Source organism: Xyrauchen texanus, chromosome 5 (genome assembly GCF_025860055.1).
Source record: "Xyrauchen texanus isolate HMW12.3.18 chromosome 5, RBS_HiC_50CHRs, whole genome shotgun sequence".
Lineage (NCBI taxonomy): Eukaryota > Metazoa > Chordata > Actinopteri > Cypriniformes > Catostomidae > Xyrauchen > Xyrauchen texanus.
In genome coordinates, this window is record NC_068280.1 from 43,598,987 (window position 1) to 43,616,565 (window position 17,579).

At 37.0% G+C, this 17,579-nt stretch overlaps 1 protein-coding gene across 1 annotated transcript; it reads right to left on the minus strand.

Moving 5' to 3' along the window:
* Positions 1 to 10,379: 10,379 nt before the first annotated feature.
* LOC127644144 (cyclic nucleotide-gated channel cone photoreceptor subunit alpha) lies at positions 10,380 to 17,219 on the minus strand. Its single transcript, XM_052127171.1, has 9 exons — positions 17,130 to 17,219; positions 15,132 to 15,270; positions 14,872 to 14,901; positions 14,613 to 14,768; positions 12,686 to 12,754; positions 12,467 to 12,595; positions 12,271 to 12,372; positions 12,053 to 12,159; positions 10,380 to 11,770 (listed from the first exon to the last, which is right to left on the minus strand). Exons 2-9 carry the CDS (start codon positions 15,221 to 15,223, stop codon positions 10,380 to 10,382), a joined length of 2,076 nt encoding a protein of 691 aa, XP_051983131.1. The 5' UTR covers positions 15,224 to 15,270; positions 17,130 to 17,219.
* Between the last annotated feature and the right edge of the window lie 360 nt (positions 17,220 to 17,579).

The following is a 17,579-nucleotide window of genomic DNA, read 5'->3' on the forward strand; positions in this document are numbered from 1 at the left end:
ATCAAGGATCACATGGATCACTGGTATACTTATGAATGGGAGAAACTGTAACGCTGAATATGTCAGCTTTAGGAATGAAAGTACCACCTTACAGTTAAAAGAGCCAATTATCTTTTTGATAGAGAAATCGCCTTGTCAGTTTTCACTGAGAACGTGCATGCACATTCGCTGGAACAGCCTAAAAAATTGTTTTTTAGCGAGATTTGAACTAAAGACGCACAATTTATGACACAACTATTGTCAGAATTTACTGCTGATTTGAAATTATGTTATTTGCTTGTAAATTTGTAATCTTCTTAATCTTTCTCTATTCAAGTATATAGGAGCAGTAATTGTATACATAGAAAATAGCATCCCACAGGCTGCCTAGTGGTGTTATAAACATGACCATTGAGTGATGTGACTTGCCTTAAAGAGACTATGATATGTCTTTGGGCTTGGTGTAATGTAATTTCTGCACCACTAACGGCACCAAATGGAACTGCAATTTGTTTGAGTGGCCTGACATAGCAATATTTGCTCAACCAATTGCTTTTGTTTGGATCAAGACTCGGGTCGCATCCAAAAGCTGGAAAATGCTGCTTTTGGAGGAATTGTAAGGAGATAGGATAAAAATAAGGTGACCAATTTTCATAAGAGTTCCATTTGAGTCCCCTAGGGGGCCTAGGTAGCTCAGCAAGTAAAGACTCTGACTACCACACCTGGAGATGCAAGTTCAAATCCAGGTCATGCTGAGTGAATCCAGTCAGACTTCCTAAGCAACCAATTGGCCCAGTTGCTAGGGTGGCTAGAGTCATGTTGGTTTAACCTCCTCGTGGTCTCTATAATGTGGTTCTCTCTCTAGGTGGGGCATGTGGTGAGTTGTGCGTGGATGCCGCGGAGAATAGCGTGAAGCCTCCACGTGCGCTAGATCTCCGCAGAAACACGCACAACCTGCCACGTGATAAGATGTGTGGATTGACAGTCTCAGACACGGAGACAACTGAGATTCGTCCTTTGCCACCCAGATAGAGGCGAGCCACTATGCCACCATGAGGACTTAGAGCGCACTGGGAATTGGGCATGCCAAATTGAGAAGAAACGGGGAGAAAAACAAAACAAAAGAGCTCCATTTGTTCAAAGGCATTGTCGTCAAGCCAACAACTGATTAGGCATTAAGTCAGTTCCCTAAACTCTGGAAGCCTCTCATTCCAAACAGACGGGGAGTGACATGGCATATATGGCTCAAGAGATTAGATAAAAAATTAGATGCAAAATTCTGGAGCTGAGTGCCCATGAGCAAAGATGCATTTAGATTACATACTTCCAAGGCTGTTTGCATCAGCTGAGCAAATGTCATTGAAATGAAAAGACCGATCTGATTAGGGGTGGGTAAAAATAGTGATTTTCAGATGCATCATAATCTTAATTTGAAGAATCTCAATATCAATTCTTAAATCCCAAGATCGATCTACTATCTACTAGATTTACTATTTGTGCAACCCTCCACTACAATGAGAGGAAATCACTTGCATTTGCAACCAAATTACATGCTATGTGACTAAAATTTATATATTTGGCAACTGGCTGGTAAATGTTTATATTTCACTCACCAGTAATTGTGTAATATAGTGGTGGAGTATTCAGCAGCAATATTCTTTCACTGCATTTTGAGAGTAAAAGTTGTTGCTTGTGTCCAAAGAGGAGATCAATGCAACCCATTTGTCACTGAATAATGGCTGCATCCGAAACCAAACGTAGCTGCCTTGTTACCTCGCTGACCTATCAGTCAATGAAGGTACCTCTGAAAAAATGTTTGATGTGGCTTACTATGTCACATCGTTGCTAGGATACCAGCATTCATTCAGTCCAACCGAACCACAAAGGTCTAATAATCTAGAACAAATCAAGAGAGGTTTGGTGATAACCAAGTGAATATTTAATAACTATAATACTGCTTTTTTGTTAGAAATGGAATCAAAAGTTGGAAAATGTGGAAGAAAACCTTACAGCCAACTGGCTTTCAACTGCCTCTTCGTCCAAGATGTTTTTCTTCAGCTCAACCGCGGTTTATCTGCATGCACAGGAATGTGAGATTTTAGTAGAAAGGATGTGACATGAACATTGGATTCGGACGTGCCTTGTTTCCTAACCACCTCCGTATACAGCCTCCGGAGGCAGAATTTCCTTGGTTTCAGTCGTAGCTAATGTTTCTCTTAAAGGATAATTTCACCCAAAAATGAAAATGATCTAGTCATTTACTCACCCTGATGCCATCCCATGTGTATGACTTTATTCTCCAGAGGTTCAATCCATATCTTCAGAAGTGTTATATTAGGTGTTGTTGAGAAACAGATCAATATTTAAAGGTGCACTCAGCAACTTTTGTCTTTGTGTCAGCTTGGACGTACAATGACATCTAGCATCTTGAATTTAAAATCACTAATTTTCAGTTTCAGATGCCATTGTAGAAATTTTGATTTCACAATCAGCCATGATTACTTTAATCAGTGAGTGAAAGTGTCAAATAACAGAGTAGTTACTGAGATTAAGAGTAGTATTTGGCTGGTCATGTAATTCTAACATGGTGGGCCCCCATGTGCGGAAAAAATTACTGAGTGCACCTTTAAGTCTCCCTGCCCAGTAGGGGGCATATTCATTAAGAATATGAATCACCAAAAAACACAAGAAGAAGAATGTGAACGTTAAAGTGGAGATAGGGATGAGAATTTATAGCAAATATATACTTAAATATTGATCCGTTTCTCACCCACAGATTCATCAGATCGCTTCTGATGACTGATTAAACCACTGGAGTCATATCAATTACTTTTATACTGACCTATGTGATTTTTGGAGCTTCAAAATTTTGGCAGCCATTCACTTGCATTGTATGGACCTACAGAGCTGAAATATTCTTAAAAAAAGTCACACCTCTGGAATGGCATGAGGGTGAGTAAATGATGAGATCATTTTCATTTTTGGGTGAAATATTTTTTTAATACCCTTTTATGTTCTCTTCGGTCAGTTGTTGATAGCAACAAAAAAATAAACATTTAATGCTAATCATGCATGGCACAGGTGAGTTTAAGCCATTCTAGTCCTCTCTCATTAACAATGCTCATTTACAGATATACCAGTAAGAGAAAGGAACCAGTTGTAGCACGTCTTCAATAAATCAGTGTAAATACTTAGTACACATTATGCAATTAAACAAAAACATGTATCAAAAATATAATAAATACCCTTCTGAGATTCCAAATGGGTACAGAATCTCATAATGAGGTCGTGGTTACTCCAGAAGGGGCGGGGTTACTTCAGAAGGTGGTAGTGCCAACTCCAAAATGGGGCATCACTTCCACTCACAGGTAAGTTTAGGGAAAGGTTTAGGTAAGAGGCTACCTATAACTTTAATGTCTTTTTGGAGCTCCCACCCCTTTTTGGAGCACTGCCAGCAGCTATATCCTTATCCTTAATGTTGCTAACCTATGCTACTTTCATTTGGCGCACACACACACACGTGCAGCTGATGAAATTTGGGGTGGCATCAAGCCAAGTGCTATGAATTAAAAAAAAGATTATCTGTCTTATTCAGCCTTTGGTGTCTGATGGGGATGTCACTTTTCAGTAATGTGGCTAAATGGGGGTTGATTTCAGAAGTTATATGGGGATTTCATGTGTTATCATATTGGAAATTAAAGGGAATACTAACAGACAGTTCTGTCAGGTAGATGTCCTTTGTCAGAACAATGGGAGTCTTTGTTTTTTAACACACTGCACCCATAAAACAAGTAACAACTTATTTACTTAAAAAAAAATATAATATTTTGAAATCGGTTTGCTTGTATGACTGATGATACAGATTATAGAGCTCTTCTGTCTGCAGGTTTTATTAACTGCACTACCACACTAACGGCTGTGAAAAGTGATGCTAAATTTTGCTATTAGTGCTGTTTATTATTTAAACTGAAAGTGTTAAAAGACTGTTGTTCAAGAACAATCAGTGCACCAAAGGTGCTGTGGCACCTATTGCTGTCATTATTATTACTATTATTATTTCTTCCCAGTGGGAGTCTATAGCAGCCCATATAACCATACATAGGAAAATGATGGCACACAGATAGTCAAGGATAGCCCCCATACCAAATTTGGGGTCTCAAGCACATACCCTATAGGTCCACCACCATGTCAAAAATTAACTTTTCTTTTGTGCATATCTTATTAACCGTTTGTCCTAGAGCCAAAACTATTTTTGTCTGATTACACTCCTCCTGATGATTCCTAAGGACCCCTTAAATTAAAACTCCACCCATTACAATGGCCGCTATCTTGGATTATGTAATTCTTAGTTTTTTCCACATCTGCTCCTTAAAACTTTGCCAGATTCGCTCACAAAATGGCTCAAAATACTTTCCAGAATGAGCCGCGCAGAATTAATTATACAGAAGTTTGATGTTTGACTTTGTTGAAAAGTTATACAAACAAATATTTAACAAGGTTGCTGTGAAATCATATTTGAGGCTGTATCTTGGCAATGCTGTGTCCTAATGAAACAAAACTTGGTATGCCTCATGAGGACCATGGTCTGAGGGCACATGAGTTTTGTGACAGCGCCACCTATAGGTCAAGAAATTTGAAAAATTGCTTTTTTTGCCTGTAAATTTTGAACCATGTCTTAAATCATGAACCACTGGTTTACTGAACAGTTGCAGGGCTTATCACAGAACATATCTGTTTGAAGGTATACTTATTGATCTTTTTGTCTTAGTGTTATTTTTCAGATAGATACAGATAAAGTAAAATATGTATATACACACCTTAGTCAAATACATTTAAACTCAGTTTTTTTTTACAATTCCTGACATTTAATTGTAGAAAACATTCCATGTCTTAAGTCAGTTAGGATCACTACTTTATCTTAAGAATGTGAAATGGGGGTGCTGCCACCCCCATGCTTCACGGTTGGGATGGTGTTCTTCGTCTTGCAAGCCTATTCCTTTTTCCTCCAAACATAATGATGGTCATTATGGCCAAACAGTTCTGTTTTTGTTTCATTAGACCAGAGGACATTAATTGGCAAATTGTTTAAATTTTTGGGACTTTTCCAAGCTGCTTAAAGGCACAGTTAACTTGTGTATGTAAACTTCTGACTCACTGGAATTGTGAAATAGTCAATTAAAAGTGAAACAATCTATCTGTTAACAATTGTTGGAAAAATTGCTTGTGCCATGTACAAAGTAGATGTCCTAAATAACTTGCCAAAACTATAGTTTGCTAATATTTAATCTGTGGAGTGGTTAGAAATTAGTTTTAATGACCTGTTTTGATCAACCTAAGTGTATGTAAAATTCTGACTTCTACTGTATATAGGAGTGATATTTTTTGAAGAAGTTTGGAGACAGCATCGATGATTATCATGCTGTGATCGCTTAGTATGCTAACTAACATATTTTTAAGGCTATTTGATAAAAATGCTATCTGTAGGCAACATTAGTTTAACATGCTAATCAGATAGCATGCTAATCAGTTAAATACATCATGACTGTAGTTTCTTTCTGCTGTGCTTGATATCCGACATTTTAGCTCTCCACCATTTTGAATACGTTTAAAAAAGGAAATGTATACAAAACTTGCTGACTCTCAGCTTGGTCTGTCTCTGTGTCTATATGGTCCAGCGTTATGATGCACCGTACCTGTGTGCTGTGGTGATTGAAAGTTTGCAGATTTGAGACCAGCATGGGACAAATGGGAAAAACTTTGAGTAATTGCAAAATGCCATATGACTAGTTTGTTCTTTCTTTCTGCTGTGTTTGATATCAGCCATATCAGCACTCCACCCTTTTGAATACTTTTTAAATTTAAAACATGCTGAATCTCATCTTGGTATATCTCTTCAGCACCTGTAAAACATATGGCACAGTGGTCAGTGTGCTATGCTTTTGTGCTCTGGAGATCAAAAGATTGCTGTTTGAAACCAGCTTAGGCCAACTTGCAAAACTGAGTACTTGCTAAATAAATTATGACCAGGTTGTTCTTTCTCTCTGTTGTGTTTACTATCAGCCATATCAGCACACCACCATTTTAAATAAATGATTTATTGAAAACCTGCTGACTCTCCTTAGCACCTGTGATATGTTTCTGTTTCTCTAACTTTTTTGGTGACTTGTGAAGTAGTGTGGGGTTATCATATGCATGCAAAGTGTTGTGCTTACTATGGTGTAATGTTTGACATACCTGAGATTTTGAATTCTGTTTACTGAATGGTTGCTGGGCTTTCCCCCAAGCAAATATTTATTTTCCCCTTTGTTGAAAAGTTACATGAATATAAAGTTGATTATGGTAACAGCTGTGCTCTGCAGTAATTCCACTAAGTCCGATCCCTTTGTTGTCTGGCAACTGTGTAGTGTTGTGGATAGCACACTGAGCTCTAGAATGGAAAATGATGGGTTCAAATCTGTGCTGGGATGACATCATCTGTGCTTGCTCTGTGAGATCTTTGGATTGTATTTAATGTTGTGCAGCGGTCTGGTGCTTGGCCCCATAATAAATAGCTTATTTATCATCATAGCCCATAGAACTATACATAGGCAAATTATTACATGTATTAAATTAATACCTGCATAAAAAAAAAAAGTGGGGTCTCTAGGACATACCCTATAGTGCCAGCACCATGTCAAAAATTCACTTTTCTTTTCCATGTATCTTTTGAACAGTTTGGTCTAGAAATACAAAAACAATTGGACCCCTTACATTTCCCCCTTACTATTCCAATACTATACACAGATTGAATAATTTTTATTTTATTTTTGCCTTTGTTGAAATGTTACGCAAAATCATATTTAACGAGGTGGCCATGAAAACGGATTTGAGGCTGTATCTCTAGAACACTTTGTCCTATCCAGATTTAATGAATTTTTTTTTTTTTTTTTTTTTGCCTTTGTTGAAAAGTTACGAAAAATCACATTTAATGAGGTGGCCTTGAAAACGGATTTGAGGCTGTATCTCTGGAACATAATGAATAAGCACCATGATGTGAGGGCACATATAGAGTTGACATGACAGCACCACCTATGGGTCAAAAGATGTTCAAACAAATTGCTATTTTTACCCATAACTTTTGAACCATTTGTCTTAAAATCATGGGGTTGGTGTCTGTGGATTCTGTGGATTTCGACAAACCCAGTTTTCCCCATATCAGCTATATTGTCTCTCAGCCATATTTAATTTTATAAAAAAAAATATTTGTCTTTTAAATACGTTGTCGGATTTTAAAGAAATTGGTATTAATCATCAGCATCATGTCCTCATGATATCAAAAGTCAATATACCATTTTTATTTGTATAGCGCTTTTCACAACACACATCGTTTCAAAGGAGCTTTACAGAAAGTCATGCATTAACAGAAAATGAAAACTGTAGTATCTATAAAGTCTTAGTCATCATTGTGGAGTTTGAGTAAATATGATTGTAAATTGTGTATTAAAATAAATAATTAAATCATAATTGTTTTTAGAACCCCAATGAGCAAGCCACATTAAACACAAACTCAATAAAATGTTGGTTAATGGAGAAAAATAACCTTTGGAGAAACCAGACTCACTGTGGGGGCCAGTTCCCCTCTCGATAACCAGCATGAATACAATGCCAGAATTAGTTATTTATGTGCAGTGTAGGTCATGGTTTAAAATTTGTAAACTAAGTAAGTGTTTAGGGCCACTGTTTATACAAAGATTTTGTATGAACTGTAAGATAAATGACTAATGTCTTTGATGTCCATCCTGGATTAACTGCAGAAGTTCACATAGTTAGCAAATAACTGAATGTCCATGTATTCCATTTTAAGAGTGTAGTCCATCATTAGACCAAGGTGATGCAGGCAGAGGTCAGTGAGGTGCATCGCATTTTAACAAGCAGGTCATTTTGGTGAGGTCTGTCCTAAATCCAAAGTTCAGGCAGTGGCATATGAAGTGTACCATGTCTTATGGTTGGAGTTGACATCAGTTCATCCACTGAAGTCCATCGTAATAGACCGAAGTGATGTCTGGCTGGCGTCAGCTTCGTTTAGTCATCATCACTCAGAGACACATAGCAGTGGAGTCTGACACCAAGCAGGAACGGAGGGGAATCTGGCAAGCTATGGTTGAGACAGGGAAACAAAAGTCTCTGGTTGAAACTAAAATGGTTGCAAATGTGACCAAAAATAATTGATTGTGACAATAATTTAAAATCTAGTCTCCATTGGCAACAGTTGGGTTATGTGCGTTCATATGTGGTTTTGTCAGACATCATCTTGTGAGTTATTGAATACACCTTTAGAGCGCGCACCAGTGTGTTTTGTAGTGATGAATTCGCTGCACCACACTCAACAACAAACCCAGCATGAAAGAGTCATGACCAAATGATTCTTTTGAACCGGGTCTTTTTCATGAATCACCCGAAAAGAACTGAAGGTGTGAACTCAGGAGCTCAGGTTAGCAGAGAGTCACTTTCTCAGTGAATCATCAATCAGTGTGTTCACGACTGGGAGCACAGACATTTCAAAATAGGAGTTCATTATATATTTCGGGCTTCTTTATAATTAAAAGTCCCTCACCACTTTATATACAGTATATATACATATGGTGGATCTCGACACTCTTGTGAACGTGCGGCCGGCCGATACAGGAAGCCAGTGATTATGGTTTATAAAGATATTTTTCTTACAAAAATGCATCACTTCACTTCAGAAGGACTTTAGTAACACCCTGGAGCCGTATGGATTACTTTTTTGATGGATGGATTCGCTTTTGTGGGCTTCAAAATCTAAAGTACAATTCACTCCCATTATAAAGCTTGGAAGAGCCAGGATATTTTTAATATAACTCAGATTGTGTTTGTCTGAAAGAAGAAAGTCATATACACCTAGAATGGCTTGAGGGTGAGTAAATTATCATAGCGTAAATAGCGTATATATTTATGATTGGGATGGTTTTTAATCATGTCCAGTTTTGGACATTTTAAAAGATTTTTGTTACAATACAATCATACATAATATTGTTTATGATATCCTTATATGTTGCCTTTGTATTAAAGAGCATCTATTATGGTTTTTCAAATATTACCTTTCATGTAGTGTGTTATGTAGCTGTTTGTGAATGTAAAAACGTCTGCAAAGTTTCAAAAATCAAAGTGCATGACAAATGGAGTTATTGACTCCCAAAAAAAGAACCGATTCTGAACACCTGAAATGTGTTGCTAGTAATTCCAGACTTACTTCCGGTACTAACCTACTTAATTTGGTAACAAAAAACCTGCCTCTGGTCTTCATTGGCTGCTCGCGAACAGCTTTGACCTGTCCCAGAGCTCTGACCCGTCCTTAAACACTACACTAAGCGGAAGACCAATCACAACAGACTGGGACATCTGACCAATCAGAGCAGAGTAGGCTCTCTGAAAGGAGGAGTTTAGAATGAATCTTTTAGAATGGATCATTGAAGAGTCATTTTTGACACCGGGGAAAAAAAAGGAAATGCTGCAATTTAAATTATGAGCAAATTAAAGTGTTTTTTTTTTTTTTTACCTTGGATGCAAGTAAATCTATTGTATGAGACCTTTAAAACAAAATTAGAAAATTGAAAAAGTGCAAATTCGGATTACTTATATATCCATTGTGAATCTAAACAAACAATTTACAGTGCAAGCACAATGTTAGAAAAATGTCTAAAATATATTTTATTTGATACAATACATAGTTATAAATAATATTTCTGCTGAATGAAAATAAAGACAAAAATAACTGAACATGAGAGAATAAAATGGAGGGGGAAAAAACTATAAGTTTGTCATATATGATTAGACATGATACTCTGCTTTGGTATTTCTGCTTGCTTCATAAAAGCAAAGCTTTGACCTTGCTGACAAGACATAGGGTAGAAAAGTGAAATTTTTGGTTAGACTACATGAAGAACAAAATAATGTTCAATGCATGGAAGCTTCCTGAAATCAATTATAATTTAAATTGCAAAAATATTCAGTGACATTGTGCATATTTACCAATTCTGGTTAAAAAAAAAAGATTTACAGCATGACATCTCACAAAGGGTATATCCCCCCACCCACCTTAAAATTCAGAGCTTTTGCTAATTTAAATAATTGTATTACCTGATACTCATACACTACAAAATAATGCTTCATTGTGACAGTATCAGTATCAATTATCAAGACAATCCTGCTCTAATGGAGCTGAAACATTCTGAAATTTGTTTACCTGCCATTACAAATCACATGAACTGCTAAATCTCTGAATGCATTATCTATAAATAGTTCAGGCATTTCCTCAAAAATGTTTCCAATACAGTATATGTGTCCATGCTGGCATAATCCTTAGACATTCCGTGAAGTGAATCCATTTCTGCACAGAGCTATTTGTCCTTTTTATCCTCCACGACCTCGGATAAATCCTCCTCTCTAAGAGTCTTGACTCTAGCCTCCATATTGGTGATCCTCTGTTTGATCCTGTTCTGGCTGGTTGACCAATCTACCATAAGCCGGGCAAATTTGGCCTGCATCACCTCTAGATTTGTCTCTATAATACTGACTTTTTCCTCCATGTCTTTGGGGTCAGCGCCAGCATTGGCCGCAGCCTCGTCAATGAGATTGTCTTTCATCAGAATAGCCCTACCTTTCTCCTCCAGAGCTTTCTTGGCCTCCGGGTACTCAGTCAGAGCTTCCATTAGGTCATCTTTTGAGAGTGCAAACAGATCTGAATATCCCACACTGCGTATGTTAGCAGTCCTGCGGTTTCCTGCTTTACTGCCTTTGATGCCCAAGATACTGATCTCACCGAAGTAGGCACCATCACTGAGCACTACAAACTGTGTTACACCATCATCTGCCACTACTGCGAGTTTACCCTCTTTAATAATGTACATTTCTCGTCCAATGTCACCCTTCTTGCAAATGTAGTCTCCAGGACTGAAAACCTGTGGTTGAAGCTTGAGGACAAGCTCGACAAGAAGTCCTGCTTCACAGTCCTGGAAGATGCGAACCTTCCTCAAGGTTTCTAGATGGACATTGATGGCAATCTCCGCCTTGAGTTTGTCTGGAAGGTTCTTGAGGACTTCTTTTTCATCACAGGTCTTCTGCTCAGTCCAAAGATAATCAAACCACTTTACGACACGGGCCTCCAGATCTTTGGTGACCTTTCGGAACTGCATGTACTGCTTGATGGAGTCAATCTTGGCTTGAAACTCGGCACGGGAAGCATTCATGTTAGAGATCATGGCACCAACGTTACCAACAATGGTGGCAAAAATAAGTACACCAATGAGAAAATCAGCAACAACAAATAAGTACTCAAAATCTCGAACAGGTGGTGGAGTCTCTCCAATGGTGGTGAGGGTGAGAGTAGACCAGTAAAGGCAGTAGATGTACTTCCTGGAAAGACGACCAAACTCTGGGTCACTGATGTTGGGGTACACCCAAGTGTCTGACCCAAAGCCGATTGTTTTTGAGATGGCAAAAAAGATGCAGCCATTCCAGTGGATAATGATAAGGATATAAAGGACGAGGTTGCTGATTCGAAAGATGTTGGGAAAGTTGGTTCTGGTTTCAGTGCGGTCAAAAAACTCGAACAGACGAGCCATCTTGAAAAGGCGATTGAATCTTAATTCTGGAATGTTGTAGCCCACTTTCAGCATTAATATGTCTGTCGGTATCATGGATATCACATCAGATCTGAATTGTGGTGACTTTTTGTAGCGCTCCCACAGCATTTTTGAATCTCTCACTAGCAAACCTTGTTCCAAGAAACCTGTGAAAACATTTTAATTATATTATTTATAGTGTTATTATATTATTTATATGGTAAATTATATTATTATTTAATAAACATTTATATATATTAAATTATATAATTAATTATAAATGATGTAATATTATTAATAGTGTAAATTATATTATACTGTTAGCATATTCTTTCTAATAAAATTAATGCTGCTAATAAGGGTTTCCATGTGGAGCAAATTTACATCATTCCATGTTATGGTTGATATAGATACACTAACAGATCACAAAAAAATAAGAATACATTTACCTGTCCTCGATCTCAAAAATGTGTCAAGGTAGTAGATGGCATCTGATGTATAGTCCAAAACTACCCATAGGATGGTGAAATTATCCTGCAGCTCATTGAAACAGGCTCTAATTTACAAAAAAAATTTCAGCTCATCATTCACTTACCGACCACATTATTAAGAATATATATTTTAATTATTGAATCTATTAATAATTATTATTAATATGTAAAATTACCTGGAAACAAGCATCATTAGGTTGTAGAAGACTGGTATTGCGACAGTGGTGAGCCAGTGATAGTACATATCTGTTGCTGGATCTATTATCCAAACTTGTTTTCTAAAAGAAAAGGTTCACACATAAGTCTCCATCTACATCAGGACATTCCCAATCTTTAAAAGTACTATACATTTCATTAACCTAAAATACTCACGGTTTCTCCTCCTCCTTTTTCTCATCCTTTTTCTCGTCTTTTTTTTCATCTTTCTTTTCTTCTTTCTTCTCTTCCTTTTTTGGTTCCTCTTTCTTATCATCTTTCTTTATCTCCTTGTCATTCTTTTTACTGCATGATTTTGAGATTTTATCATTAGTACCAGTTAATAGAATGTAACAATATAAACAAACTAATATTTAACACAAAATTTCCACATACTCATCTGTGTTGTTGCAGTTGTTCATATTTAGTGTTGCAAGAGGCCAACGACCAGCATTGTTGTTAAAGCTGTAAAAACAGAGGTATCATGAATTGTTTTGTTCCTGTAATGTAAATAAATAAAATATGAAACATTATGAAGCTATCATTGCACAATCAAAACACTTTAATCATGTTTACTATGTTTATTGTTTTAATATATAAAACAATATGCTGTTTTAGTGGGATACATTAGGTATTATAAAACAGACAGTTTCAGTTCTGAAATCTGATTATATGAGCCACATTCAAAGCCTTTGTAAAATTACCAATATGCGAGCACCTGTGACCTCACATCAATTGAAAACTATAATAATGTGTCATGTGTCAAAACTACATTTACAATAGCACTGACAGTTCATAAACTAACCTATATTACTCATTTATGTGAGTTGATTATTGTGATTATTATTATTATATTCTGACACACGAGGTTGTAATTTTGAATCCCAGGGCTGGAGTAAGTGGGAGTGCGGAAGACAACAGAGGATAAATAGGTTACTGCCAGCACATTCTCTGTTCTTGTCTTGAGAAAGACACTTTATCTCACCACCAATCGAAGGGCCTTAGGCTTGATCTCTAATTTATTATTAGTATATGTATCTATGTGTATATACAGTATAGCACCTTCAGATATCAGTCATTTTTGTATAATTATATATATAAATATATAATTAATAATTACAGTATAATGTATACACACACTCACTGAGCTCTTTTTTTGAAACACCTGTACAGCTATTATTCATGCGATTATCTAATTAGACAATTGTATGGCAGCAGTGCGATGCATAAAATCATGCAGATATGGGTCAGGAACTTCAGTTAATGTTCACATCAACCATCAGAATGGGGAAAAAGCTCTGTGATTTTGACAGTGGCGTGATTGTTGGTGCCAGACGGGCTTGTTTGAGTATTTCAGTAACTGCTGATCTCCTGGGATTTTCACACACAACTGACTCAAGTGTTTACTCTGAATGGTGCTAAAAACCAAAAACATCCAGTGAGCGGCAGTTCTGCCTTGTTGATGAGAGAGGTCAATGGAGAATGGCCAGACTGGTTTGAGCTGACAGAATGACTCCAGTTACTCAGATAACCACACTGTACAATTGTAGTGAGCAGAATAGCATCGCAGAATGCACAACGTGTCGAACCTTGAGGCAGATGGGCTGCAACAGCAAAAAAAAAATCCAGTTTCCTCTTCGGTCTGCCAAGAACAGAAAGTTAAGGCTGCAGTGGGCACAGGCTCACCAAAACTGGACAGTTGAAGGCTGAAAAAATAGGGTCAGAATTTGGTGCCAAAAGCATGAATCCATGGACCCAACCTTCCATGTGTCAACAGTCCAGGCTGGTGGTGGTGGTGTACTGGTGTGGGACATGTTTTCTTGTCTCACTTTGGGCCTGTTAATACCAATCAGTCATCACTGAATGCCACAGCCTATTTGCTGAACTTTATGGCTGCAATTTACCTATATTCTAATGGCTACTTCCAGCATGACTTGCAAACTGGTTTCATGAACATGACCGGATCTGAATCCAATAGAACACCTTTGGGATGTGGTAAAATGGGAAATATTTGCGTGATGCAGTCATGTCAACATTGACCGGAATATCAAAGAAATATTTCCAACATCTTGTGGAATCCATGCAACAAAGAATTGAGGCTGATTTGAGAGCAAAGGGAGGCCGTACCCAGTATGAGTATAGTGTTCCTAATAAAGTTCTCAGTGAGTGTATATGCAATGTGTGCAATGCATAGAAGAATCAACCCCAAGGGGGGTGGTCGGACTATGAAACATCATGGGGGTGTCAACACTGATATTGCATACACTCCTATAAATGGGTAGTTTCACCTCTAAGATTATACACTGGTTCCATTTTCACTCACTTCCACTTGCATAGTTTGTCCTGTCCTCTGTTGTCCAAAGATGCTTCTTTTTGGCCTCCCATGTCTTCAGTCCCCTCCAATGTAACTGAATCATTGCATTCAGATGCTTGACAATGTGTGGACCTTCCTCCAAGCCTCAGGATAAACTGGGACATCCTGCGAGGTAAAGTACAGTGGCCTATTAAAATCCCTAACTACACCATGATGCACAAACAAACCTCTGTCAGTTTAAAATCTTAAGAGCAAAAGATCAATTCACCTGCCCATTAGTCCATTGGGTGGCCGATCACTGCAACAGGAAGAAATATTGATAGAGGATGAGATATAACAAAGAACCAGAAAGTTTGTCAAAATTTGAGAAGTATTTTATAATCTTAAAAATTACCCACTTCATGTTATATTTAATCAACAAACTGCATAAATAGATTTTATAATAGTTTTCAGTAATATGTAATTTGGTATGCCAGTACGTAAGTTGTTTAATTTCATGATTTAAACATGTATAGTGTCTCCTCAGACCTTTCTCCTCTCTCGATCCATTCAATAGCTGGCTCAGGGGTGAAGGCAGATCTTTGTGAAGGGTATGAAAGTTCTGTGCAGATTTTAGCCATTTTCTCTCCTGTAATGCCATTCACTGTACTGGAATTACATCTGGAGTCTGTGGGTGGAGTGGAAAATATCATTTAACTACATTAGGATACACCAACCAAAGTATTCTAGTTCCTTAAAGGTGCACTTAGATCATTTTTCCTCATTAAAAAACTCTTACCCCTATATAAAAGCATAGTACTTTTGAAAAATATGTTTAAAACCATGAACACTTACATTAAATGAAGACTCTAGTCATATAAGTAAAAACTTTTTTATTTTACATGGAGCTGGAGCTTGGATGCATCATGGTAGCCGGCATATTAAGATAACATGACCAGCCGAAATGTTTACCTGATTTACAATGATTAAAGAATAATAATAGTTCACTGAAGCCGGTAGTTTGTATTGCAATGCAAAGCCATATAGGCAACTTGCTCCTTTTACTTTTTCACTGACATGTTAACACTTACATGTCTTAATTTTAATACAGTTGTGTTCATTTAATCTAGGATGTGGAATTTATTTCATTTTTATTCTTGACTGGTAATGCTGTTTATCCAGCATAAGCTTAAGCAAATAATAGATGAGGAAAATGTTATGACTACCTGCTAATTCTGCATTTCATCAATGGCATTGTAATAAAAAACTATTGCTTTTTCATGATGCTGCAGCCATGCTGCTAGGTGTCAGTATAATTCATCTTGATTGCTCACAAATGACTAGTTCAAATCAATCATTAACACTATATCAGCTACTTTTTAGTTGGTTTTACTTGATTTTATTAAGTTCAAAGTAAGTATATTTGACTTACTGTATTGTTCTATTTTAAGAAAGGATGACAAAAGTCTGGCAAATCCTTACCAGACAGATACAAGTGTCTGCTCTAAAAATACACAATGCATCTTAAATGCCAAGAGGGATTAGCACTGTGTTTCAGGAAGATGAGCTGTTTTAAGACAAAGCAGTTGTGTTGCTTTACTGGTTTTAGTACATTCCTAATTGAGACATACTATGTTTGCCTATACTGTATCTTACTTTGGTAGTAAACATAATGTAGTTGTCCTAGCCAAACAAACTAAAATAGTATGCAAAGATCATACCTGCAAGTGATTAATCCTGTGTATTGTCTTGAAAATAACTTTTGACTTTTATATACTTATCTGTACTGTATAGTACTTTTTTGCACTGTACCTTTTCTTGTAGAAAAAGTCTCATGTTATCTTCTTTTCAAGGGTTCGGTTGGCCCCCTAATTTAACTAATCTTGAGCGTGTTTTGTTCACAACCAGGGATTACTTGCTTAGGCTTCCAGTACTTACTCCTTTAAAGAGATGAAATACACAACCTTTCATGGTGGTGTTAGGCTTGCAAGACTTAATGCTTATAACTAGGATTTAAAATGTCTCATAAAATGTCTGAAATGCAGTACAAAAAATGCACTTTTCTAACCAAATAGTGTCCCCCAGGGAATTAGCAATCAGTATTATGAAGACCCCACACTTTAAAAATACAAAATGAAATAGTCACATTCCGTTAGATCTCAATTCACTTGTATAATGCATCTTGCATTATAAGCATTACTTCTGAACAGGCTATTAAGTCTTAAGCTATGCTTTGGAAGGTTACATCGAAAAAGGTTTATACAATTTTGAGCTCTCACTGAGCAATTCCATGACCATATCACACACACACACACACACACACACACACACACACACACACAAACCTGAACAATAGTAAGCAAGAGTGGGAAAGCGTTGAAACAAATAAATAATTAATTGTTGTACATTTATAGTGGAAACATTAAGCCATAATATATATATATATATATATATATATATATATATATATATATATATATATATATATTGCTCTACCTATAGAGAGAGATTTGAAACTCTAATGTCCAGTAAGTCAAATGTACTTACCGATGCAAACAATTCCCCGACGATTTCTTCACATCAGCGTAGAGCAGCGGGTCAACAGATAAATCCCATTCCAAGAAAACCATCAGGTTCAGAGGTATTCATTGGATTTTATCAATTGATTTTATCTCCTGCAGAGAGAAATGTAGTCGAATGCTGTTTTCTGTGTCGTTTATGCAGAGTATTGGATTGTAATGGATGAGGGCGCGCATTTTCCCCTGCCTCACGAACTTCACCACAAACGCCCACCTGCAAAGGTGCTCGCGGCATAAATCCAACTACCCTTCCCCCACTCGTCCTATAATAACAGATTGTCACAGAGAATGTGCTAAATCTAAGGCAAACACTATGGAGTTAATTTTGTGCCATAATTAAACAAACAAATGCAGCATTTTGCAAACAAACTCAATCTGCTTTGCAAAGGAAAAACCGACTCGCAAACAAACGCGATCT